The sequence below is a fragment of the Emys orbicularis genome, chromosome 20 (genome assembly GCF_028017835.1).
Source record: "Emys orbicularis isolate rEmyOrb1 chromosome 20, rEmyOrb1.hap1, whole genome shotgun sequence".
In the NCBI taxonomy this organism is placed as follows: domain Eukaryota; kingdom Metazoa; phylum Chordata; order Testudines; family Emydidae; genus Emys; species Emys orbicularis.
Genome location: NC_088702.1, coordinates 2,177,181 through 2,204,701, shown reverse-complemented (window position 1 = coordinate 2,204,701; position 27,521 = coordinate 2,177,181). Strand labels below are relative to the sequence as shown.

At 42.8% G+C, this 27,521-nt stretch overlaps 4 protein-coding genes across 4 annotated transcripts; 1 reads left to right on the top strand and 3 right to left on the bottom strand.

Annotated features, from left to right (window-relative positions):
• Positions 1-1,612: 1,612 nt before the first annotated feature.
• Positions 1,613-2,173, bottom strand: LOC135892837 (claw keratin-like). Its single transcript, XM_065420631.1, has one exon. It carries the CDS (start codon positions 2,171-2,173, stop codon positions 1,613-1,615), a length of 561 nt encoding a protein of 186 aa, XP_065276703.1.
• Positions 2,174-7,979: 5,806 nt separating this feature from the next.
• Positions 7,980-8,540, bottom strand: LOC135892838 (claw keratin-like). The gene has a single exon (XM_065420632.1). It carries the CDS (start codon positions 8,538-8,540, stop codon positions 7,980-7,982), a length of 561 nt encoding a protein of 186 aa, XP_065276704.1.
• A 5,681-nt stretch (positions 8,541-14,221) lies between these two features.
• Positions 14,222-14,782, bottom strand: LOC135892421 (claw keratin-like). Its single transcript, XM_065420199.1, has one exon. The coding sequence runs from the start codon at positions 14,780-14,782 to the stop codon at positions 14,222-14,224; it is 561 nt and encodes a 186-aa protein (XP_065276271.1).
• Positions 14,783-19,703: 4,921 nt separating this feature from the next.
• Positions 19,704-20,228, top strand: LOC135892412 (claw keratin-like). Its single transcript, XM_065420190.1, has one exon. It carries the CDS (start codon positions 19,704-19,706, stop codon positions 20,226-20,228), a length of 525 nt encoding a protein of 174 aa, XP_065276262.1.
• Positions 20,229-27,521: the final 7,293 nt, after the last annotated feature.

The window sequence follows — 27,521 nt, the reverse complement described above, 5'->3', positions numbered from 1 at the left end:
AGGATATAAACTCTTGTGCTTCAGGGTATCATCCAATTATGGAGGTAGATCGGATTGACGGGGGATAATGAAAAAGTTCCTGTATGGGTCGGTGATCCCATACCTGTGTTCTACGGGGTTTCTTGCACCTCCCTGTGAAGCCTCTGGCACTCACCACTGTGGGAGAGAGGCCTGATTTGTTGCAGCAATGCCTGTGTTCTTCCATTCCAAGGAGGGGTCATTAGGTGTATTCTGACATTGAGGAATAGAGCTGTATTGCCCTTAAATAAAACCCGGTGGCAGATGGCTAAATCTCCCCTCACTATGTGAGTATTACATCATGTCATTGATGAGCCAGGAAGGTCTGGATACATTTTTCCTTTTGTGTTGTCAAATCAAATATTTGATCAGTGGAAAATATTCATCTTCTGGGAACTGAGAGCCCGTAAGTTCACGACAGGAAAGACACTGAAGGCAATGGAATGATTCTGATTGTTTTCCAAGGGAATCGGATCTCACCCGTTGGGGATGGAGCTTTTGAGAATGCAGAAAAATGGCTCTTTGCTTCCTAGCAAGTTTATAATGAACTGTCCAATACCCCTAACTATGACCCGCATGAACAGAAAGGACCAAAGTGGATTTCTGCTCATGACAGCCAATTGTGCTCCTAATGCAATTCTGAATCACCTCGACATGCATTCTCATTGCACCACCAAGAAAGTCACTGGAATGATACTAGGAATGATACGCAGATTGCAACGTGCATGTCACTCCCTTTGAGGCTGAGAAGGCACGTAGTCTTACCACGAAACATGTGATTGGTCCTTTTGAAATCAAAGGAAATATTTACATTCTTAAAGTGAAAATCTGTGTAAGTCTTAGCAGGAAAAGACTTTTTGCTAAACAGATAATGCAAGGAAGAACTCCACCCCCGTGCAGAGAGTCTGAATAATGCTATGAACCATTTTATGGGCTTTATTCTCCTATCACTCCACGCCTTCGAAAGTTGCAGCTTGAGAGGTGTCTGGTGCTGTCGGCTCTACAGGGATGAATTTTCTCCAGCACGATTTTTAAACTAGGAGGGAGGAACAAGGAAAACCAGATGACCGATATTATGATGCAGTATAGTTTTTAATATGAATGAAATTTGCAACACACAGTTACAGAAAAAAATAATACAGAGCAGAAAGGATGCATTTCAAGTATTTCCAAAAGGGCTGGGACCGATCACCCGCTTCCTCGGGATGCATTTGAGGCAAGATGTTCTTTTTCCTTTGTTGCAGGTGCAGAGTTGGACAAACAAATTAAAGTGATAATAAATACAACTGATGCCTGTGTTAAGGCCCCTGTTTCCTTCACACTGCGGGGTTAGTGCAAACAGCCTGAGTGTCATTCAGAATGAGTCCACGTGTGACTAAGAGAATAAGCACGTGGTTGGGAAAGCATTGGCAGAAAGAGTTTATAAGCATAATATTAGCAATCGGTCTATGAGATAAAGGGGCTGAGCAGACACAGTTCGCATTGAATTCAAGTGGAGCCATGCCTGCCCAGCACTTCTGAAATCTCTGTCTGAATCTCTAGCTTGTTGTTCATTTCCTGGTCTTTTCTTTTACCACTGATATTCCTGCAGCGTTTAACATGGTGTACAGCTTCCACTCAGGTACCTATGGCAAGATACCCCGGAACCGCATGCTCCCCCGTAACCGTAACCTCCCCCGTAACCTCCTCCGTAACCACACAGTCCACCATAACGGCCCCCGTAACCACTCAATCCCCCGTAACCATAACGGCCACCGTAACCACACAATCCCCCGTAACCTCCCCCGTAACCACACAATCCCCCGTAACCTCCCCCATAACCACTCAATCCCCCGTAACCATAACGGCCCCCGTAACCACCTAATCCCCCGTAACCATACAATCCTCCGTAATGGCCTCCATAGCCGTACAATCCCCCCAAACCGAATGAGCCTCCGTAGCCGGCTCCGACCACAGGTGCTCCAACGGCTCCCACTTCACTCTGCTGGGGGAAATTGCTGAGAATTGGTCCTGGGATGGTTACAACAACCGGTGATGGTCTGATGACCACTTCAGAGTCAGGGCACTGCCTAACGCACGGCTCGTTGCAGCTGCCAGAAACTGGACTGGGACGGGCCACCCCGCATTCTGGATAGCACAGGCTGGAGCAAGACATCTTTCTGTGATGGAGGTAAACCTGAAACACACAACAGGGACTAGAGTAAAGAAAAGGTACCAATGACAGGGGAAGAAAGGACTCAAAACTCGGTTACTATTGCAGTGAGGTCACCGTGGGGCCCGAGAGAGAGAGGAGGAGTGCACTTAGACCCTATGCTCGAGGCTATGTATTTGTTCCTATTTCCTCTTTCTATACCTCTTATCTACTCACACTAAACTTCCCTCCTCATGGGCCCCTTTGAACCCTTCTCAATGACTTTGTCTGAAAAACACCGCCTAGAATAAGTGTAACTATTTCATTGATGGACCCCTGGGATTCGCTGTCCATTATAGACATTTCTCAGAGAGAACATGACTGGGATACTGCTATCATTTCTTTTCCTTTGAGGATTCAATCTCTGCATACAAACCAGTTGAGTCCAGGGTCAGAGTGTGGCTTATTGCTTTTCTAAACCTTGGGAGTCCCCAATACTTGCTGATGAATAAACAGAAACTTTTCTTTTCTCCAAATAAATCACTAAGACAAGATCCTCAGCTCTGGTAAACTGGGTTCAGATCCACTGACTTCCATGGAGCGACCCTAAATTACACCATCTGAGGAGAAGAATCTTCAGTGGGTATTTCTGCTCATAAGAACGTTGGAATTCCTAAACTGGATCACACCATTTGTCAGTTTAATAATTCTCCTGCCACCAATACTAAGGAATAACAGCTACTTCAGAATAAAGTAGAAGACCCCTAAATTGGCCGTGTAGGGGCTAAACTGGGAAGGTTTCTTCCTAATCTAGCCAAGAGAAAAATGGCTAAGAAAGTTTCTAAAGTTAATTTAAAGATTTAAATTCCCTATTTCGATTTCCAGTTAATAGGAAATATGTTTCTCAATTGCATCTGGTGCCTCTAAAATCCCTACCTTTGGCTTCAGATCATGGATCCACAACTTGCTACTGAATATCTACACAAGATAATTATGGAACAACACTGTCATTCCTGATAAAAATCACAGAGAATACATGCAAGATTCAGTCTTAAATGGAAATGGATCCTACTGTGACATCTCTTGGGTTAGAAAGAGATTGAGTCAAATTGGACTTACCCAGTTGACCGAGGAGCTGAAGTCCGGGGAAGTGTTTAGAAGAACCCTGAGTCGTGAGTGCTTTTATACAGTTTCTAGGACTGCCTGGAGGATCTGCGTTGCATTTTATACAGGAAGTCCCAATTAGTTACAAAACAATCTTGATGGCCTTGTTAAATCCTCCTTTTGATGGAGCTGTTTTCTGTGGGTTTGGGAGTATTAGGCTAATCTCAGCTTCAAAGGGAGTGACATGCACATTGCAATCTGCGTTCCTAGTATCATTCCAATGACTTTCTTGGTGGTGCAATGAGAATGCATGTCAAGGTCATTCAGAATTGCATCAGGAGCACAATTGGCTGTCATGAGCAGAAATCAACTTTGGTCCCTTCAGTTTATGCAGGTCATAGTTAGGGGCATTGGACAGTTCATTATAAACTTGCTAGGAAGCAAAGAGCCATTTTTCTGCATTCTCAAAAGCTCCGTCCCCAACGGGTGAGATCCGGTTCCCTCAGAAAACAATCACAATCATTCCATTGCCTTCAGTGTCTTTCTTGTCGTGACCTTAAGTCTCAAATTCACCTTTTGGCAGAGGGATAGTACAATGCCTATGGACAACTTTAGCCCCACTTTAAACTTTCAAACTATGTCTTAGCAGGGACTTCAGTGGAGCATGGGCCTTTTTGATGGCCCTCTGCCCAGAGGTGAATTTCACCTTAGGGTGATTAAACCTTGATCTAACATTGGACCTCCACTTGTGTCACCAATGCTATCTCAAAGGGTTGCCTAGACCAGATTTGCTCATGGGTCAATGGAAGGGATAGTGGGGAGTTAAAGGAAGCACTGCTCTTTTCTAGAAAGCTTTTGAGTTAAATGGTTGAATTTGTACTCTGTTAGAAACCATCTCTCTATGACTGAGCTGACAAGAAACTAAGGTCTTGCAAGATAATGCAGCTGACTAAGGCCTGGAAGAAGCCCAGGAGAGATGGAAATCATGGATTATGGGTGAAGGAGGAAAGGGCTGTTGGCTGTGATTTGACATAGAGTCCGACCAGCCATAGGTTTGTTGCATAAAACATTCCTGCAAGAACCAGAATGTTGTTTTAAGTGTAAAATATATCTCTAGGAGTACATTCTATATCCAGGGAAGAAGGCAGAAATGTCTTCCTTTGACTTTAAGACCCTGAACTTCTTTCAATTTGAAGCAACTGTGCTGATTAACACCAAGAGAGCACCTTCATTTTCCTATAAATACACCAAATGTAAAATTACATTAGAATGAAAATGAAATATCCCCAAATTCTTTGGCTTTGAATCGTGACCTGATTAAAGGAATGACATGAGAGACCTTGGCCTCTATTTTCTTTTAAGTGACTCTATTACTCATTGCACAGGCGTCTAATCCCAGGAACAATTTATTAATCTTCTATGAATACAACCCTTTTTATGTGTGAAACACCAATGAATGTTTACGAGGTGCTTTGAAATCTTGAGTTCTGAGAATGCTGAAGAACTTCCAGCCTTAACATGCTTACTCTCCTTGTTTTATCAGCATAGAACAATAGGCACATGGAGGTGAAGGTCACACGGGTGTCAGGTGCAGAAACAGAAGTACAACCCAATAGTTCTGATTCCCCCTACCACAGTTCTAGCTCGAGGTTCATCCCTGTTAGACTCTATTACAAGACAACATTAGTAGCATGTCTTGTTAAATAGTGTGTGCATCCTTGGATCTAAGCATCAACGATAAAAAAATGACTAACGTTTGATCCACTTTAATTGTTTCTTCTTTATACTTGAGGACAACACTCTCCAAAGGAATTACAAGTCTGTCAATTTCTCTCTTTTCCTTGCACAAGTGATTATAGGTGCAGATCCCCATCTGGTCTCACTTAGGGTAGCTCCCATGAAGTCAATGGAACAGCGCACATTTACACCAGCTGAGGAAGTGGTGTTTTGATTTTTTTAAAAAGCCAAACATTTCCCTTCATTGATCAGCAAGTGTTGGTGACACACTGAGGTTTACACACCAAACCAACACATTTTCATGGTGACCTGAACTCATTTCTAGTTAGAGGTTACATCCTAACAAGGAAAATGGCATAATTAATGCTATCCCAGCCAAGTTCTGTCTTATAATTTTAATGGACTGAAAATCCCAAGCATTAGTGATAGAAACTATATACTGCTTAGAGACAGGGCAAAGAAAGTAACAAGGATTCAAAATAGCTAGTTCTTTCTTTCTTTCTTTCTTTCACTCTCCTTCTGTCTCTCTCTTTAGGTGTCTATTTGACCTCAATTGAATTAGGTGCTCAATATAAAATTTTTTATTCCACTTGCCCACACACATTAAATTTATTGTCTTCCCTGCTGTGTGTCTCCGATTTATCTCCACTGCAGAAAGATGTCTTGTTTCACAAATGGGTGGAGTGACATTCCACAAAGCATGTGTGGACAGCTTCAACAGGCCTTACATAAGGTAGTGCCCTGAGCCCACAGTGCTGATAAAACCACCCCTCGCTGTCATGACCTTCTGAGGACCAATTCTCAGTTCTTTCCCTCAGGAAAGCATAGTGGGATCTTCAGCAGCAGCTGACATTGGAGGTGGTGATGGGGGCGTATGTGGTGATAGAGCCTTATCACGTTATGGAGGCTTATATGGTTGGGGGGTCCCTGTGGTTATGGGACATGACACGGTTATCGGGGTCCATATGGTTAGGAGAGATTCTATGGTTACAAGGTACCATATGGTTGTGGGAGGAATATAGGGTTGTGGGGGTGGTGATGGGGCCATAGGTAAACTCAGTAGGCATATCCAAAGAAAAAGGAAATGAACAGCAAGATGCAGATTGAGGTTTTAGCGCATAGCCCTAGCTTTGAGAATTGCCGAGTACATCGAACTCTTTGTGAAATAATAAAAGAGCGGCATTTAATCAACACCTCTGCAAACATGCCTAATGTTTCCCATATTTCACATGATGGCTCTTTCTTCTAATACCTTCCTGGGTTTGTGCTTCCTCTATTATCAACACAGTGGGCCCTGGTGATGCAGAGAGAATGGTGCTTGCAGTACTCTGGAGCAAATTCCGACTGAGATGGATTTACTGCATTTCTACAAGCTTGGCAAGGATATAAACTCTTGTGCTTCAGGGTATCATCCAATAATGGAGGTAGATCGGATTGACGGGGGATAATGAAAAAGTTCCTGTATGGGTCGGTGATCCCATACCTGTGTTCTACGGGGTTTCTTGCACCTCCCTGTGAAGCCTCTGGCACTCACCACTGTGGGAGAGAGGCCTGATTTGTTGCAGCAATGCCTGTGTTCTTCCATTCCACGAGGGGTCATTAGGTGTATTCTGACATTGAGGAATAGAGCTGTATTGCCCTTAAATAAAACCCGGTGGCAGATGGCTAAATCTCCCCTCACTATGTGAGTATTACATCATGTCATTGATGAGCCAGGAAGGTCTGGATACATTTTTCCTTTTGTGTTGTCAAATCAAATATTTGATCAGTGGAAAATATTCATCTTCTGGGAACTGAGAGCCCGTAAGTTCACGACAGGAAAGACACTGAAGGCAATGGAATGATTCTGATTGTTTTCCAAGGGAATCGGATCTCACCCGTTGGGGATGGAGCTTTTGAGAATGCAGAAAAATGGCTCTTTGCTTCCTAGCAAGTTTATAATGAACTGTCCAATACCCCTAACTATGACCCGCATGAACAGAAAGGACCAAAGTGGATTTCTGCTCATGACAGCCAATTGTGCTCCTAATGCAATTCTGAATCACTTCAACATCCATTCTCATTGCACCACCAAGAAAGTCACTGGAATGATACTAGGAATGATACGCAGATTGCAACGTGCATGTCACTCCCTTTGAGGCTGAAAAAGCATGTAGTCTTACCACGAACCATGTGATTGGTCCTTTTGAAATCAAAGGAAATATTTAGATTCTTAAAGTGAAAATCTGTGTAAGTCTTACCAGGAAAAGACTTTGCTAAACAGATAATGCAAGGAAGAACTCCACCCCCGTGCAGAGAGCCTGAATAATGCTATGGACCATTTTATGGGCTTTATTCTCCTATCACTCCACGCCTTCGAAAGTTGCAGCTTGAGAGGTGTCTGGTGCTGTCGGCTCTACAGGGATGAATTTTCTCCAGCGCAATTTTTAAACTAGGAGGGAGGAACAAGGAAAACCAGATGACCGATATTATGATGCAGCATAGTTTTTAATATGAATGAAATTTGCAATACACAGTTACAGAAAAAAATAATACAGAGCAGAAAGGATGCATTTCAAGGATTTCCAAAAGGGCTGGGACCGATCACCCGCTTCCTCAGGATGCATTTGAGGCAAGATGTTCTTTTTCCTTTGTTGCAGATGCAGAGTTGGACAAACAAATTAAAGTGATAATAAATACAACTGATGCCTGTGTTAAGGCCCCTGTTTCCTTCACACTGTGGGGCTAGTGCAAACAGCCTGAGTGTCATTCAGAATGAGTCCACGTGTGACTAAGAGAATAAGCACGTGTTTGGGAAAGCATTGGCAGAAAGAGTTTATAAGCATAATATTAGCAATCGGTCTATGAGATAAAGGGGCTGAGCAGACACAGTTCGCATTGAATTCAAGTGGAGCCATGCCTGCCCAGCACTTCTGAAATCTCTGTCTGAATCTCTAGCTTGTTGTTCATTTCCTGGTCTTTTCTTTTACCACTGATATTCCTGCAGCGTTTAACATGGAGTACAGCTTCCACTCAGGTACCTATGGCAAGATACCCCGGAACCGCATGCTCCCCCGTAACCGTAACCTCCCCCGTAACCTCCTCCGTAACCACACAGTCCACCATAACGCCCCCCGTAACCACTCAATCCCCCGTAACCATAACGGCCCCCGTAACCACACAATCCCCCGTAACCTCCCCCGTAACCACACAATCCCCCGTAACCTCCCCCATAACCACTCAATCCCCCGTAACCATAACGGCCCCCGTAACCACCTAATCCCCCTAAACCATACAATCCTCCGTAATGGCCTCCATAGCCGTACAATCCCCCCAAACCGAATGAGCCTCCGTAGCCGGCTCCGACCACAGGTGCTCCAACGGCTCCCACTTCACTCTGCTGGGGGAAATTGCTGAGAATTGGTCCTGGGATGGTTACAACAACCGGTGATGGTCTGATGACCACTTCAGAGTCAGGGCACTGCCTAACACATGGCTCGTTGCAGCTGCCAGAAACTGGACTGGGACGGGCCACCCCGCATTCTGGATAGCACAGGCTGGAGCAAGACATCTTTCTGTGATGGAGGTAAACCTGAAACACACAACAGGGACTAGAGTAAAGAAAAGGTACCAATGACAGTGGAAGAAAGGACTCAAAACTCGGTTACTATTGCAGTGAGGTCACCGTGGGGCCCGAGAGAGAGAGGAGGAGTGGACTTAGACCCTATGCTCGAGGCTATGTATTTGTTCCTATTTCCTCTTTCTATACCTCTTATCTACTCACACTAAACTTCCCTCCTCATGGGCCCCTTTGAACCCTTCTCAATGACTTTGTCTGAAAAACACCGCCTGGAATAAGTGTAACTATTTCATTGATGGACCCCTGGGATTCGCTGTCCATTATAGACATTTCTCAGAAAGAACATGACTGGGATACTGCTATCATTTCTTTTCCTTTGAGGATTCAATCTCTGCATACAAACCAGTTGAGTCCAGGGTCAGAGTGTGGCTTATTGCTTTTCTAAACCTTGGGAGTCCCCAATACTTGCTGATGAATAAACAGAAACTTTTCTTTTCTCCAAATAAATCACTAAGACAAGATCCTCAGCTCTGGTAAACTGGGTTCAGATCCACTGACTTCCATGGAGCGACCCTAAATTACACCATCTGAGGAGAAGAATCTTCAGTGGGTATTTCTGCTCATAAGAACGTTGGAATTCCTAAACTGGATCACACCATTTGTCAGTTTAATAATTCTCCTGCCACCAATACTAAGGAATAACAGCTACTTCAGAATAAAGTAGAAGACCCCTAAGTTGGCCGTGTAGGGGCTAAACTGGGAAGGTTTCTTCCTAATCTAGCCAAGAGAAAAATGGCTAAGAAAGTTTCTAAAGTTAATTTAAAGATTTAAATTCCCTATTTCGATTTCCAGTTAATAGGAAATATGTTTCTCACTTGCATCTGGTGCCTCTAAAATCCCTACCTTTGGCTTCAGATCATGGATCCACAACTTGCTACTGAATATCTACACAAGATAATTATGGAACAACACTGTCATTCCTGATAAAAATCACAGAGAATACATGCAAGATTCAGTCTTAAATGGAAATGGATCCTACTGTGACATCTCTTGGGTTAGAAAGAGATTGAGTCAAATTGGACTTACCCAGTTGACTGAGGAGCTGAAGTCCGGAGAAGTGTTTAGAAGAACCCTGAGTCGTGAGTGCTTTTATACAGTTTCTAGGACTGCCTGGAGGATCTGCGTTGCATTTTATACAGGAAGTCCCAATTAGTTACAAAACAATCTTGATGGCCTTGTTAGATCCTCCTTTTGATGGAGCTGTTTTCTCAGGGTTTGGGAGTATTAGGCTAATCTCAGCTTCAAAGGGAGTGACATGCACATTGCAATCTGCGTTCCTAGTATCATTCCAATGACTTTCTTGGTGGTGCAATGAGAATGCATGTCAAGGTCATTCAGAATTGCATCAGGAGCACAATTGGCTGTCATGAGCAGAAATCAACTTTGGTCCCTTCAGTTTATGCAGGTCATAGTTAGGGGCATTGGACAGTTCATTATAAACTTGCTAGGAAGCAAAGAGCCATTTTTCTGCATTCTCAAAAGCTCCGTCCCCAACGGGTGAGATCCGGTTCCCTCAGAAAACAATCACAATCATTCCATTGCCTTCAGTGTCTTTCTTGTCGTGACCTTAAGTCTCAAATTCACCTTTTGGCAGAGGGATAGTACAATGCCTATGGACAACTTTAGCCCCACTTTAAACTTTCAAACTATGTCTTAGCAGGGACTTCAGTGGAGCATGGGCCTTTTTGATGGCCCTCTGCCCAGAGGTGAATTTCACCTTAGGGTGATTAAACCTTGATCTAACATTGGACCTCCACTTGTGTCACCAATGCTATCTCAAAGGGTTGCCTAGACCAGATTTGCTCATGGGTCAATGGAAGGGATAGTGGGGAGTTAAAGGAAGCACTGCTCTTTTCTAGAAAGCTTTTGAGTTAAATGGTTGAATTTGTACTCTGTTAGAAACCATCTCTCTATGACTGAGCTGACAAGAAACTAAGGTCTTGCAAGATAATGCAGCTGACTAAGGCCTGGAAGAAGCCCAGGAGAGATGGAAATCATGGATTATGGGTGAAGGAGGAAAGGGCTGTTGGCTGTGATTTGACATAGAGTCCGACCAGCCATAGGTTTGTTGCATAAAACATTCCTGCAAGAACCAGAATGTTGTTTTAAGTGTAAAATATATCTCTAGGAGTACATTCTATATCCAGGGAAGAAGGCAGAAATGTCTTCCTTTGACTTTAAGACCCTGAACTTCTTTCAATTTGAAGCAACTGTGCTGATTAACACCAAGAGAGCACCTTCATTTTCCTATAAATACACCAAATGTAAAATTACATTAGAATGAAAATGAAATATCCCCAAATTCTTTGGCTTTGAATCGTGACCTGATTAAAGGAATGACATGAGAGACCTTGGCCTCTATTTTCTTTTAAGTGACTCTATTACTCATTGCACAGGCGTCTAATCCCAGGAACAATTTATTAATCTTCTATGAATACAACCCTTTTTATGTGTGAAACACCAATGAATGTTTACGAGGTGCTTTGAAATCTTGAGTTCTGAGAATGCTGAAGAACTTCCAGCCTTAACATGCTTACTCTCCTTGTTTTATCAGCATAGAACAATAGGCACATGGAGGTGAAGGTCACACGGGTGTCAGGTGCAGAAACAGAAGTACAACCCAATAGTTCTGATTCCCCCTACCACAGTTCTAGCTCGAGGTTCATCCCTGTTAGACTCTATTACAAGACAACATTAGTAGCATGTCTTGTTAAATAGTGTGTGCATCCTTGGATCTAAGCATCAACGATAAAAAAATGACTAACGTTTGATCCACTTTAATTGTTTCTTCTTTATACTTGAGGACAACACTCTCCAAAGGAATTACAAGTCTGTCAATTTCTCTCTTTTCCTTGCACAAGTGATTATAGGTGCAGATCCCCATCTGGTCTCACTTAGGGTAGCTCCCATGAAGTCAATGGAACAGCGCACATTTACACCAGCTGAGGAAGTGGTGTTTTGATTTTTTTAAAAAGCCAAACATTTCCCTTCATTGATCAGCAAGTGTTGGTGACACACTGAGGTTTACACACCAAACCAACACATTTTCATGGTGACCTGAACTCATTTCTAGTTAGAGGTTACATCCTAACAAGGAAAATGGCATAATTAATGCTATCCCAGCCAAGTTCTGTCTTATAATTTTAATGGACTGAAAATCCCAAGCATTAGTGATAGAAACTATATACTGCTTAGAGACAGGGCAAAGAAAGTAACAAGGATTCAAAATAGCTAGTTCTTTCTTTCTTTCTTTCTTTCTTTCACTCTCCTTTTGTCTCTCTCTTTAGGTGTCTATGTGACCTCAATTGAATTAGGTGCTCAATATAAAATTTTTTATTCCACTTGCCCACACACATTAAATTTATTGTCTTCCCTGCTGTGTGTCTCCGATTTATCTCCACTGCAGAAAGATGTCTTGTTTCACAAATGGGTGGAGTGACATTCCACAAAGCATGTGTGGACAGCTTCAACAGGCCTTACATAAGGTAGTGCCCTGAGCCCACAGTGCTGATAAAACCACCCCTCGCTGTCATGACCTTCTGAGGACCAATTCTCAGTTCTTTCCCTCAGGAAAGCATAGTGGGATCTTCAGCAGCAGCTGACATTGGAGGTGGTGATGGGGGCGTATGTGGTGATAGAGCCTTATCACGTTATGGAGGCTTATATGGTTGGGGGGTCCCTGTGGTTATGGGACATGACACGGTTATCGGGGTCCATATGGTTAGGAGAGATTCTATGGTTACAAGGTACCATATGGTTGTGGGAGGAATATAGGGTTGTGGGGGTGGTGATGGGGCCATAGGTAAACTCAGTAGGCATATCCAAAGAAAAAGGAAGAACCAGGAAATGAACAGCAAGATGCAGATTGAGGTTTTAGCGCATAGCCCTAGCTTTGAGAATTGCCGAATACATCGAACTCTTTGTGAAATAATAAAAGAGCGGCATTTAATCAACACCTCTGCAAACATGCCTAATGTTTCCCATATTTCACATGATGGCTCTTTCTTCTAATACCTTCCTGGCTATGTGCTTCCTCTATTATCAACACAGTGGGCCCTGGTGATGCAGAGAGAATGGTGCTTGCAGTACTCTGGAGCAAATTCCAACTGAGATGGATTTACTGCATTTCTACAAGCTTGGCAAGGATATAAACTCTTGTGCTTCAGGGTATCATCCAATAATGGAGGTAGATCGGATTGACGGGGGATAATGAAAAAGTTCCTGTATGGGTCGGTGATCCCATACCTGTGTTCTACGGGGTTTCTTGCACCTCCCTGTGAAGCCTCTGGCACTCACCACTGTGGGAGAGAGGCCTGATTTGCTGCAGCAATGCCTGTTTTCTTCCATTCCAAGGAGGGGTCATTAGGTGTATTCTGACATTGAGGAATAGAGCTGTATTGCCCTTAAATAAAACCCGGTGGCAGATGGCTAAATCTCCCCTCACTATGTGAGTATTACATCATGTCATTGAAGAGCCAGGAAGGTCTGGATACATTTTTCCTTTTGTGTTGTCAAACCAAAAATTTAATTAGTGGAAAATATTCATCTTCTGGGAACTGACAGCCATGAATATGTTGAAGAAAAGCATAGTAGAAAATGCAATCTTGGTATGTGCAGTTCGTGCAATATCAAGCTGTGGTGCACCCGGTGGGTTTGTATAAAAATGGTAATATGGAGTGCAGTGAGGAACAGCTTCCTAAAAAACCATTCGATTCTTGTACTGAAGTAATGGTCAGTGTACTAATCTCTTCATATCACAAAGGAGATTCCTGACTGCTGCAGATGACTTTGGTGTAGTGTAATTTGTCTTTAGGGATGGCCAATTTTCTTTTCCTTCCGAAAATCTGGGTTGCTATCCAGCAAAGACTCACACAGACACTTTCCACAGACCATGAGATTGATTTTTTGGAATCAAAGGAAATATTTAGGTTAAAGTGCTTTATCCTCCTATCACTCCACGCCTTCAAAAGTTGCAACTTGAGAGGTGTCTGGTGCTGCCTGCTCTACAGGGATGAATTTTCTCCAGCACGATTTTTAAACAAGGAGGGAGAAACAGGGAAAACCAGAAGATCGATATTATGATGCAGCATAGTTTTTAATGAGAATGAATTTGCAATGCAGTTACAGAAAGAAATAATACAGAGCAGAAAGGATGCATTTCAAGTATTTCCAAAAGGGCTGGGACCGATCACCCGCTTCCTCGGGATGCATTTGAGGCAAGACATTCTTTTTCCTTTGCTGCAGGTGCAGAGTTGGACAAACAAATTAAAGTGATAATAAATACCTGTGGTGATGGGGGAGGTTATGATGCCTGTGTTAAGGCCCCTGTTTCCCTCACACTGCGGGGCTAGTGCAAACAGCCTGAGTGTCATTCAGAATGAGTCCACGTGTGATTAAGAGAATAAGTGCGTGGTTGGGAAAGCATTGGCAGAAAGAGTTTATAAGCATAATATTAGCAATCGGTCTATGAGATAAAGGGGCTGAGCAGACACAGTTCGCATTGAATTCAAGTGGAGCCATGACTGCCTAGCACTTCTGAAATCTCTGTCTGAATCTCTAGCTTGTTGTTCATTTCCTGGTCTTTTCTTTTACCACTGATATTCCTGCAGCGTTTAACATGGTGTACAGCTTCCACTCAGGTACCTATGGCAAGATACCCCGGAACCGCATGCTCCCCCGTAACCGTAACCTCCCCCGTAACCTCCTCCGTAACCACACAGTCCACCATAACGCCCCCCGTAACCACTCAATCCCCCGTAACCATAACGGCCCCCGTAACCACACAATCCCCCGTAACCTCCCCCGTAACCACACAATCCCCCGTAACCTCCCCCATAACCACTCAATCCCCCGTAACCATAACGGCCCCCGTAACCACCTAATCCCCCATAACCATACAATCCTCCGTAATGGCCTCCATAGCCGTACAATCCCCCCAAACCAAATGAGCCCCCATAGCCAGCTCCGACCAGAGGTGCTCCAACGGCTCCCACTTCACTCTGCTGAGGGAAATTGCTGAGAATTGGTCCTGGGATGGTTACAACAACCGGTGATGGTGTGATGATGACTTCAGAGTCAGGACACTGCCTAACACATGGCTCGTTGCAGCTGCCAGAAACTGGACTGGGGCGGGCCACCCCGCATTCTGGATAGCACAGGCTGGAGCAAGACATCTTTCTGTGATGGAGGTAAACCTGAAACACACAACAGGGACTAGAGTAAAGAAAAGGTACCAATGACAGTGGAAGACTCAAATCTCGGTTACTATTGCAGTGAGGTCACCGTGGGGCCCGAGAGAGAGAGGAGGAGTGGACTTAGACCCTATGTTCGTGGCTATGTTTTTGTTCCTATTTCCTCTTTCTTTGCCTCTTATCCACTCACACTAAACTTACCACCCAATTGTCCCCTTTGAAAACCTCTCAATGACCTGTCACCACCTGGAATAAGTGTCATTATTTCTTTGAAGGATACCTGGTATGCTGTGTCCATTATAGACATTTCTCAGAGAGAACATGACTGGGATACTGCTATCATTTCTTTTCCTTTGAGGATTCAATCTCTGCATACAAACCAGTTGAGTCCAGGGTCAGAGTGTGGCTCTTTGGTTTTCTAAACCTTGGGAGTCACCAATACTTGCTAATGAAGGAACAGAAACTTTTCCTTTCTTCAAATAAATCACTAAGGACAAGGTCCTCAGACCTTGTACTCTGGTAAAATGGCTCCCATGGAACGACAATAAATTACACCATCTGAGGAAAAGCATCTTCAATGGGTATTTCTCTTCATAAGAATTTAGGAATTGCTAGACTGGATCACACCAGTTGTCACCTTAATAATTCTTCTGGCTCCAATAGTGAGGAGTAACAGCTACTTCAGAATAAAGAAAACCCCTGAATTGCCCATTTATGAATGAAGGTGGCAAAGTTTCTTCCTAATCTATCCAAGCTAAAAATGGCTGAGGGACTTTCTAATGTTACTTTAAAGATTTAAATGCCCTAATTCTATATCCAGTTAATAGGAAATATGTTTCCTGGTTGCATATGCTGCTCCTAAAATCCCCAACTTTGGCTTCCAATAACTACACAAGATAATTATGGAAGAACACCCTATTCCCTGTTAAAAATCACAGAGAGAAGATTGAGTCTTAAATGAAAATGGACCCTACTGTGACAGCTCTTGGGTTAGAAAGAGAGTGAGTTGAATCGGACTTACCCAGTTCACCGAGGGGATGAAGTCCAAAGAAGCGTTTAGAAGAGACCTGAGCCGTGAATGCTTTTATACAGTTTCTAGGACTGCCTGGAGGATTTGTGATGCGTCTCTTACAGGAGGTCCCAATTAGTTACCAAACAAACTTGATTGCCTCGGTAAATCCTCCTTTTGAACATGCTGTTTTCTCAAGGTTTGGGATTACTGGGCTAATCCTAATAATGCACATTGCAGTCTGCATTCCTTGTGTCATTGCACTGACTTTCTTGGTGGTGGAATGAGAATGCATGTCAAGGTGATTCAGAGCTGCATCAGTAGCACAACTGGCTGTCATGAGCAGATATCCCCTTTGGTCCTTTCAGTTCATACAGGTCATTGTTAGGGGCACTGGACATTTCATTATAAACTTGCTAGGAAGCAGAGAGCCATTTTTCTGCATTCTCATGACCTCCATCCCCATCTCAGATCCAATTCCCTTTGTAATCAATCAGAAATATTCCATGGCCTTCAGTCTCAAATTCACCCTTTAGCAGGGGGATAGAACAATGCCTATGGAAAACTTTACTTCTACTTTAAACTTTCAAACTATGTCTTAGCAAGGACTTAAGTATAGTACGAGCCTTTGTGATGACCCTCTGCCTGGGAGTGAATTTCACTCTACAGTTATTCAAATTTTACCTAGCATTGGACCTCCACTTGTGTCACCAATGCTGTCTCAGAGGGATGCCTAGAGTTGATTTACTTAAGGGTCAAGGGAAGGGACGGTAGGGCGTGAAAGGAAGCAGTGCTCTTCTACAGAAAGGTTTTGAGTTAGTATTTGCCATAGAGGTGAACGAAGGTCAGACAGGGAGTGATTGGCAGAGTCACCACTTCCTCAGCTGGTGTAAATGTGCGCTGTTCCATTGACTTCATGGGAGCTACCCTAAGTGAGACCAGATGGGGATCTGCACCTATAATCACTTGTGCAAGGAAAAGAGAGAAATTGACAGACTTGTAATTCCTTTGGAGAGTGTTGTCCTCAAGTATAAAGAAGAAACAATTAAAGTGGATCAAACGTTAGTCATTTTTTTATCGTTGATGCTTAGATCCAAGGATGCACACACTATTTAACAAGACATGCTACTAATGTTGTCTTGTAATAGAGTCTAACAGGAATGAACCTCGAGCTAGAACTGTGGTAGGGGGAATCAGAACTATTGTGTTGTACTTCTGTTTCTGCACCTGACACCCGTGTGACCTTCACCTCCATGTGCCTATTGTTCTATGCTGATAAAACAAGGAGAGTAAGCATGTTAAGGCTGGAAGTTCTTCAGCATTCTCAGAACTCAAGATTTCAAAGCACCTCGTAAACATTCATTGGTGTTTCACACATAAAAAGGGTTGTATTCATAGAAGATTAATAAATTGTTCCTGGGATTAGACGCCTGTGCAATGAGTAATAGAGTCACTTAAAAGAAAATAGAGGCCAAGGTCTCTCATGTCATTCCTTTAATCAGGTCACGATTCAAAGCCAAAGAATTTGGGGATATTTCATTTTCATTCTAATGTAATTTTACATTTGGTGTATTTATAGGAAAATGAAGGTGCTCTCTTGGTGTTAATCAGCACAGTTGCTTCAAATTGAAAGAAGTTCAGGGTCTTAAAGTCAAAGGAAGACATTTCTGCCTTCTTCCCTGGATATAGAATGTACTCCTAGAGATATATTTTACACTTAAAACAACATTCTGGTTCTTGCAGGAATGTTTTATGCAACATAACCTATGGCTGGTCGGACTCTATGTCAAATCACAGCCAACAGCCCTTTTCTCCTTCACCCATAATCCATGATTTCCATCTCTCCTGGGCTTCTTCCAGGCCTTAGTCAGCTGCATTATCTTGCAAGACCTTAGTTTCTTGTCAGCTCAGTCATAGAGAGATGGTTTCTAACAGAGTACAAATTCAACCATTTAACTCAAAAGCTTTCTAGAAAAGAGCAGTGCTTCCTTTAACTCCCCACTATCCCTTCCATTGACCCATGAGCAAATCTGGTCTAGGCAACCCTTTGAGATAGCATTGGTGACACAAGTGGAGGTCCAATGTTAGATCAAGGTTTAATCACCCTAAGGTGAAATTCACCTCTGGGCAGAGGGCCATCACAAAGGCCCATGCTCCATTGAAGTCCCTGCTAAGACATAGTGAAAGTTTAAAGTGGGGCTAAAGTTGTCCATAGGCATCGTACTATCCCTCTGCCAAAAGGTGAATCTGAGACTTAAGGTCACGACAAGAAAGACACTGAAGGCAATGGAATGATTGTGATTGTTTTCTGAGGGAATCGGATCTCACCCGTTGGGGATGGAGCTTTTGAGAATGCAGAAAAATGGCTCTTTGCTTCCTAGCAAGTTTATAATGAACTGTCCAATGCCCCTAACTATGACCTGCATAAACTGAAGGGACCAAAGTTGATTTCTGCTCATGACAGCCAATTGTGCTCCTGATGCAATTCTGAATGACCTTGACATGCATTCTCATTGCACCACCAAGAAAGTCATTGGAATGATACTAGGAACGCAGATTGCAACGTGCATGTCACTCCCTTTGAAGCTGAGATTAGCCCAATGCTCCCAAACCCTGAGAAAACAGCTCCATCAAAAGGAGGATTTAACAAGGCCATCAAGATTGTTTTGTAACTAATTGGGACTTCCTGTATAAAATGCAACGCAGATCCTCCAGGCAGTCCTAGAAACTGTATAAAAGCACTCACGACTCAGGGTTCTTCTAAACACTTCTCCGGACTTCAGCTCCTCGGTCAACTGGGTAAGTCCAATTTGACTCAATCTCTTTCTAACCCAAGAGATGTCACAGTAGGATCCATTTCCATTTAAGACTGAATCTTGCATGTATTCTCTGTGATTTTTATCAGGAATGACAGTGTTGTTCCATAATTATCTTGTGTAGATATTCAGTAGCAAGTTGTGGATCCATGATCTGAAGCCAAAGGTAGGGATTTTAGAGGCACCAGATGCAAGTGAGAAACATATTTCCTATTAACTGGAAATCGAAATAGGGAATTTAAATCTTTAAATTAACTTTAGAAACTTTCTTAGCCATTTTTCTCTTGGCTAGATTAGGAAGAAACCATCCCAGTTTAGCCCCTACACAGCCAACTTAGGGGTCTTCTACTTTATTCTGAAGTAGCTGTTATTCCTTAGTATTGGTGGCAGGAGAATTATTAAACTGACAAATGGTGTGATCCAGTTTAGGAATTCCAACGTTCTTATGAGCAGAAATACCCACTGAAGATTCTTCTCCTCAGATGGTGTAATTTAGGGTCGCTCCATGGAAGTCAGTGGATCTGAACCCAGTTTACCAGAGCTGAGGATCTTGTCTTAGTGATTTATTTGGAGAAAAGAAAAGTTTCTGTTTATTCATCAGCAAGTATTGGGGACTCCCAAGGTTTAGAAAAGCAATAAGCCACACTCTGACCCTGGACTCAACTGGTTTGTATGCAGAGATTGAATCCTCAAAGGAAAAGAAATGATAGAAGTATCCCAGTCATGTTCTCTCTGAGAAATGTCTATAATGGACAGCGAATCCCAGGGGTCCATCAATGAAATAGTTACACTTATTCCAGGCGGTGTTTTTCAGACAAAGTCATTGAGAAGGGTTCAAAGGGGCCCATGAGGAGGGAAGTTTAGTGTGAGTAGATAAGAGGTATAGAAAGAGGAAATAGGAACAAATACATAGCCTCGAGCATAGGGTCTAAGTCCACTCCTCCTCTCTCTCTCGGGCCCCACGGTGACCTCACTGCAATAGTAACCGAGTTTTGAGTCCTTTCTTCCCCTGTCATTGGTACCTTTTCTTTACTCTAGTCCCTGTTGTGTGTTTCAGGTTTACCTCCATCACAGAAAGATGTCTTGCTCCAGCCTGTGCTATCCAGAATGCGGGGTGGCCCGTCCCAGTCCAGTTTCTGGCAGCTGCAACGAGCCATGTGTTAGGCAGTGTCCTGACTCTGAAGTCATCATCACACCATCACCGGTTGTTGTAACCATCCCAGGACCAATTCTCAGCAATTTCCCTCAGCAGAGTGAAGTGGGAGCCGTTGGAGCACCTGTGGTCGGAGCCGGCTACGGAGGCTCATTCGGTTTGGGGGGATTGTACGGCTCTGGAGGCCATTATGGAGGATTGTATGGTTATGGGGGATTAGGTGGTTACGGGGGCCGTTATGGTTACGGAGGAGGTTACGGGGGAGGTTACGGGGGATTGTGTGGTTACGGGGGCCGTTATGGTTACGGGGGATTGAGTGGTTACGGGGGCCGTTATGGTGGACTGTGTGGTTACGGAGGAGGTTACGGGGGAGGTTACGGTTACGGGGGAGCATGCGGTTCCGGGGTATCTTGCCATAGGTACCTGAGTGGAAGCTGTACACCATGTTAAACACTGCAGGAATATCAGTGGTAAAAGAAAAGACCAGGAAATGAACAACAAGCTAGAGATTCAGACAGAGATTTCAGAAGTGCTGGGCAGTCATGGCTCCACTTGAATTCAATGCGAACTGTGTCTGCTCAGCCCCTTTATCTCATAGACCGATTGCTAATATTATGCTTATAAACTCTTTCTGCCAATGCTTTCCCAACCACGCACTTATTCTCTTAATCACACGTGGACTCATTCTGAATGACACTCAGGCTGTTTGCCCTAGCCCCACAGTGTGAAGGAAACAGGGGCCTTAACACAGGCATCAGTTGTATTTATTATCACTTTAATTTGTTTGTCCAACTCTGCATCTGCAACAAAGGAAAAAGAACATCTTGCCTCAAATGCATCCCGAGGAAGCGGGTGATCGGTCCCAGCCCTTTTGGAAATACTTGAAATGCATCCTTTCTGCTCTGTATTATTTTTTTCTGTAACTGTGTATTGCAAATTTCATTCATATTAAAAACTATGCTGCATCATAATATCGGTCATCTGGTTTTCCTTGTTCCTCCCTCCTAGTTTAAAAATCGTGCTGGAGAAAATTCATCCCTGTAGAGCCGGCAGCACCAGACACCTCTCAAGCTGCAACTTTCGAAGGCGTGGAGTGATAGGAGAATAAAGCCCATAAAATGGTTCATAGCATTATTCAGGCCCTCTGCACGGGGGTGGAGTTCTTCCTTGCATTATCTGTTTAGCAAAAAGTCTTTTCCTGCTAAGACTTACACAGATTTTCACCTTAGGAATGTAAATATTTCCTTTGATTTCAAAAGGACCAATCACATGGTTCGTGGTAAGACTACATGCTTTCTCAGCCTCAAAGGGAGTGACATGCACGTTGCAATCTGTGTTCCTAGTATCATTCCAGTGACTTTCTTGGTGGTGCAATGAGAATGGATGTCGAGGTGATTCAGAATTGCATTAGGAGCACAACTGCCTGTCATGAGCAGAAATCCACTTTGGTCCTTTCTGTTCATGCGGGTCATAGTTAGGGGCATTGGACAGTTCATTATAAACTTGCTAGGAAGCAAAGAGCCATTTTTCTGCATTCTCAAAAGCTCCATCCCCAACGGGTGAGATCTGATTCCCTTGGAAAACAATCAGAATCATTCCATTGCCTTCAGTGTCTTTCCTGTCTTGAACTTACGGGCTCTCATTTCCCAGAAGATGAATATTTTCCACTGATCAAACATTTGATTTGACAACACAAAAGGAAAAATGTATCCAGACCTTCCTGGCTCATCAATGACATGATGTAATACTCACATAGTGAGGGGAGATTTAGCCATCTGCCACCGGGTTTTATTTAAGGGCAATACAGCTCTATTCCTCAATGTCAGAATACACCTAATGACCCCTCCTTGGAATGGAAGAACACAGGCATTGCTGCAGCAAATCAGGCCTCTCTCCCACAGTGGTGAGTGCCAGAGGCTTCACAGGGAGGTGCAAGAAACCCCGTAGAACACAGGTATGGGATCACCGACCCATACAGGAACTTTTTCATTATCCCCCGTCAATCCGATCTACCTCCATAATTGGATGATACCCTGAAGCACAAGAGTTTATATCCTTGCCAAGCTTGTAGAAATGCAGTAAATCCATCTCAGTCGGAATTTGCTCCAGAGTACTGCAAGCACCATTCTCTCTGCATCACCAGGGCCCACTGTGTTGATAATAGAGGAAGCACATAGCCAGGAAGGTATTAGAAGAAAGAGCCATCATGTGAAATATGGGAAACATTAGGCATGTTTGCAGAGGTGTTGATTAAATGCCGCTCTTTTATTATTTCACAAAGAGTTCGATGTATTCGGCAATTCTCAAAGCTAGGGCTATGCGCTAAAACCTCAATCTGCATCTTGCTGTTCATTTCCTGGTTCTTCCTTTTTCTTTGGATATGCCTACTGAGTTTACCTATGGCCCCATCACCACCCCCACAACCCTATATTCCTCCCACAACCATATGGTACCTTGTAACCATAGAATCTCTCCTAACCATATGGACCCCGATAACCGTGTCATGTCCCATAACCACAGGGACCCCCCCAACCATATAAGCCTCCATAACGTGATAAGGCTCTATCACCACATACGCCCCCATCACCACCTCCAGTGTCAGCTGCTGCTGAAGATCCCACTATGCTTTCCTGAGGGAAAGAACTGAGAATTGGTCCTCAGAAGGTCATGACAGCGAGGGGTGGTTTTATCAGCACTGTGGGCTCAGGGCACTACCTTATGTAAGGCTTGTTGAAGCTGTCCACACATGCTTTGTGAAGTGTCACTCCATGCATTTGTGAAACAAGACATCTTTCTGCAGTGGAGATAAATCGGAGACACACAGCAGGGAAGACAGTAAGTTTAATGTGTGTGGGCAAGTGGAATAAAAATTTTTATATTGAGCACCTAATTCAATTGAGGTCAAATAGACACCTAAAGAGAGAGACAGAAGGAGAGTGAAAGAAAGAAAGAAAGAACTAGCTATTTTGAATCCTTGTTACTTTCTTTGCCCTGTCTCTAAGCAGTATATAGTTTCTATCACTAATGCTTGGGATTTTCAGTCCATTAAAATTATAAGACAGAACTTGGCTGGGATAGCATTAATAATGCCATTTTCCTTGTTAGGATGTAACCTCTAACTAGAAATGAGTTGAGGTCAGCATCAAAATGTGTTGGTTTGATGTATAAACCTCAGTGTGTCCTCAACACTTGCTGATCAAGGAAGGGAAGTGTTTGGCTTTTTTTAAAAATCAAAACAAAACACTAAACACCACTTCCTCAGCTGGTGTAAATGTGTACTGATCCATTCACTGGAGCTACACTAAGTGAGACCAGATGAGGACCTGCACCTATAATCCCTTGTGCATATGAGAAGGTAGCAATTGCCATGCAGCAAGGGACAAGTGGCCCATCCAATGCAGTATCATGTCTCAATGAGTGTCGCTTACCAGCTTCTTCAGAAGACAGCAGAAGAAGAACAAATTAAGCCTCTATGGAGGAAATTTAGGGAGTTTCTTCCAAAACCCTACATGAAAAATTGGGGGTGATAATTTTCAGAGCTACCAAAGGGATTTGAATGCCCAAGTTCCAACTGAAATCAATAGGAACTACTTTCCCAAATGCATCCCTTGCTCTTAAAATCCAACTCTTAACTTCTAAACCATGAAGAAAGCAATGCCTGCAGCTCAGTAATGGGAAAATTACTGAGAAAAACAAATCTCTTCCCATTGTTAAGAATCACAAGTGTGTATGTCTAAGATTCACTGCTAAATTAAAAGGATCACGAACGCATCATCTGAATGATTCCACAGATAGCGAGACGAATACGACTTATTCATTTCACAGAGGAGAATAAGTTAGAGAAGTGGTTAGAAGACTTTGGAATCTTGAGTGTTTTTATATAGTTTTGTAGACTGCCTGGGGGACTTCAGAGGCACTGTGCGCCTGAACGCCTATTTAGTTACAAAACATACTTTGCGTAACTCCTTCAATTGATGTACTTTTTTTTCCCCTCTGTGGTTCTGATGATTAGTTTGTTCCTAACTCCACATGGTGTGACATGCACCTTACACCCTGAAACTGTCTTTCATCTTAAAATTTTATGGGCCAGCTACATTCCTGCTTTTATTCAACTGACTTCACTGATGCTGCAATGGGATATATGGAAGCCTAAAATGGTAACTGTCCAATGTAATAGAGAAGCCATGGTGAGTATGTGGCCTATTATTGGGATTTATTTCTGACTCTGCCACATGCTCCCGATGTATCCTTCACCTCTATGTGCTTGTTGACCTCCACATAAATCTGATCTAATATTGACATTGTGCGCAATGATCATAGCTTCCTCAAATCAAAGGACTTCAAAGTATATCACGCTCATTAAAGTTGTCTGTGTCCACTGTGTTGCATTATTTTAATGGGAGAATATTTTTCCTGGGAGTAGATGCCCCCAAGGTGTGGATTAGCCTAATTTTACAAATGCATGTTTAGGTTTCTGATGTCATTCCAATAGAGAGTTCATGACTCCTAGCCTCTGAATTTGGGGCTCTTTGATTTTCATTCAAAAAAGCTTTTCATTTCCCTTTCTTTATGAAACATTCCTTTGTAAAACTCAAGGAGCAGATGCTGAGCCAGGGTACATCAGCACAATTCCATACACTTCAATTGAGGGAAGGCATTGACAGCTGAGGTTAGAAGAAATGGCATTGGGGGGGGGGCGGTATTTTCTGCTTTACAGAACATTCCAATGACGGCTGGAAAGCTTTTCTGCAGAATGCCCCAGTTGGTCAGACTTGGAATTAACCACAAGTCAGTATTTCTGACTCCTCCCACCACAGGCTAAGCACGTGCTTCATCCCTGCTACACTCTTTTAGAAGATAAGGTTAGTAATATGTCTTGTTAAAAAATGTGTGCATCCTTGGATCTAAGCATCAACGATAAAAAACCTGGCTAATTTTGGTCCACTTTACCTGTATCTCCTTTATACATTATTACAATACTTCTCCAAAGGAATTACAAGTCGGTTAATTTCTTTTCCATGCGTATGATAACATTGTAAATCCCAGTGTATAATTCAAGCTTCAAAAACTTGCTTTAAGGCATGTCACCCATTGGGACGAAGTCGCCAGCTGCACCGTGTGTGCTACTTTTTCTGTCCTTGGAAACACATCTCTCTCATGGGTCAAAGTGACCCAATGGTAATGAATTCTTTCAGATTTGTGAAATGAGGTACAGGGTAAGTCGTCTCTTAAAACATAGCCTTCTTTATACATGAGGATAATAATTGTCCAAAGAAATTACAAGTGTGTACATTTCAAGCTTGTTCATGTGTTGTACAGGAATAAAACTCTCCATATTGAATTCAAATGTGGTACCAGATAATTCAATTCAATTCAGTTTGGTGCCAGATAATTTAAATCTGCTCAAATGTAAATACCCACCACTGGGCCAGCACTTCAAATAAAGGGAGTTATAGTGGAGTGCAAAACCCTCGATTGTTGATTATGGTTCACACTTAGATCAGAAGATGTTTCACCAAAAAATTCCCCAAAAAATCATCAGAACAAAATAAGAAAAATTCCAGAATGAGCCTCTCTAAGAGTTCCTCTCAGGTGAGTTACATAGTTGGAAGCACTGAACAGTAAGTGTCCAGTGGGGTTCAAGAGATGGAGCTAATTTTTGGCATGAATACTTCCAACTATGGTGTGTTTTTTCCGACTCTGCCAATCACTCCCTGTCTGACCTTCGTTCACCTCTATGGCAAACAGGTATAATAATAACTTTCAAAATGGATTGTCTGAGGCTTTCTTTGATCTAAGCATTTCAAAGCACTTCATAACCACTCATAAAGTTTTATATTGCCAAAGAATTGTATTATTATAGTAGTAATAATATTTACTTGGATTAGATTTCCAATATTAAAGATTAGATTCACTTTAAAAATGTATGTCAAGGTGTCCAATATCATTCCAGTATTCAGTTTGTAATTCGCAGCCTCTGAAATTGGGGCTCTTTGATTTTCATTCAAGGTATCTTTGCATTTCCCTTTTATATCTTTGTCAAGGCTCCTTCCCCACTCTGAACTTTAGGGTACAGATGTGGGGGCCTGCATGAAAACTTCTAAGCTTAACTACCAGCTTAGATCTGGTCCGCTGCCACCACTCCCAATGGGCTAACTCCCTTCCCTGGGTAGCCTTGAGAGACTCTTCCACCAACTCCCTGGTGAATACAGATCCAAACCCCTTGGATCTTAAAACAAGGAGAAATTAACCATCCCCCCTCCTTTCTCCCACCAACTCCTGGTGGATCCAGATCCAACCCCCTTGGATCTAAAAACAAGGAAAAATCAATCAGGTTATTAAAAAAGGCTTTTAATTAAAGAAAAAGGTAAAAATCATCTATGTAAAATCAGGATGGAAAATAACTTTACAGGGTAATCAAACTTAAAGAGCCCAGAGGAACCCCCTCTAGCCTTAGGTTCAAAGTTACAGCAAACAGAGGTAAACACCCTAGCAAAAGGTACATTTACAAGTTGAGAAAACAACAGGCTTTCTTTGATCTAAGCATTTCAAAGCACTTCATAACCACTCATCCAGTTTTATACTGCCAAAGAGATGTATTATTATAGTAGTAATAATATTTACTTCCAGTATTCAGTTTGTAATTCACAGCCTCTGAAATTGGGGCTCTTTGATTTTCATTCAAGGTACCTTTGCAATTCCCTTTTATATCTACTTTACAGTTTAAGGGTGGATATTGAGCCAGTGTGTACCAGCACAGCTTCAAACTGAAGAAAGGCACTTTATCCAGGCTCGCTTAGAGAGACTCTTGTGTGGAGTGCATCTGTCTGAGCATACTCGGCACTTTGAACCGCAACTGCTCAGATGCAATGTACAGTGAAGTCAATGAGAAACATCAGCTACTGCATCTCCGTTCATGAGCAGCCAAGGGAACTGGGTCCTGTAAGAGAATTCAGCTTGTAAAGAAAAGGAAGAAGCACAAAACAGATGGAGTTAAGGAGTACTTCTTCAGTGGTCAACTTTCTGTGAGAGGAGATTGGATTCATTCCAAGTCTGACTAACCCAGGGAATTCTGCCAAACCCTTCTTCACAGAAAGCTTTTCAGCTATATTTAGAATGACTTTGAAAATGGAAAATACACCCCCAACACAATTTCTTCTAACCTAAGCAGTGCCAATGCCTCCCCTCAATTTGAAGGCACTGAATGTCATAGATGTGTATGGAATTGCACTGATGTACCCTGGCTCAGCATCTGCCCCTTGAGCTTTACAAAGGAATGTTTCTTAAGGAAAGGGAAATGAAAAACTTTTTTGAATGAAAATCAAAGGGCCCCAAATTCGGAAGCTAGGAGTCATGAGCTGACTATTGGAATGACATCAGAAACCTTAACATGCATTTGTAAAATTAATCTAATCCACAATTTGGAGATGTCTAATCCCAGTACAAATATTCTCCTATTAAAATAATACAACACTGTGGATACATACAACATTAATGAGCCTGAAGTGCTTTGAAGTTTTTTGATTTGTGGAAGCTATGATCATTGAGCATAATATCAATATTAGATCAGATTTATGTGGAGGTCAACAAGCAATTGAGGTGTAGGATACACAGGGAGCCGGTGGCAGAGTCTGAAGTAAAATCCAGTAACAGTGATTAGTAATGCCACATGCTCACCGTGGCTCATCAGCTACATTGGACACTTTACTATTCTAGGCTTCCAAATATCCCATTGCAGCATCA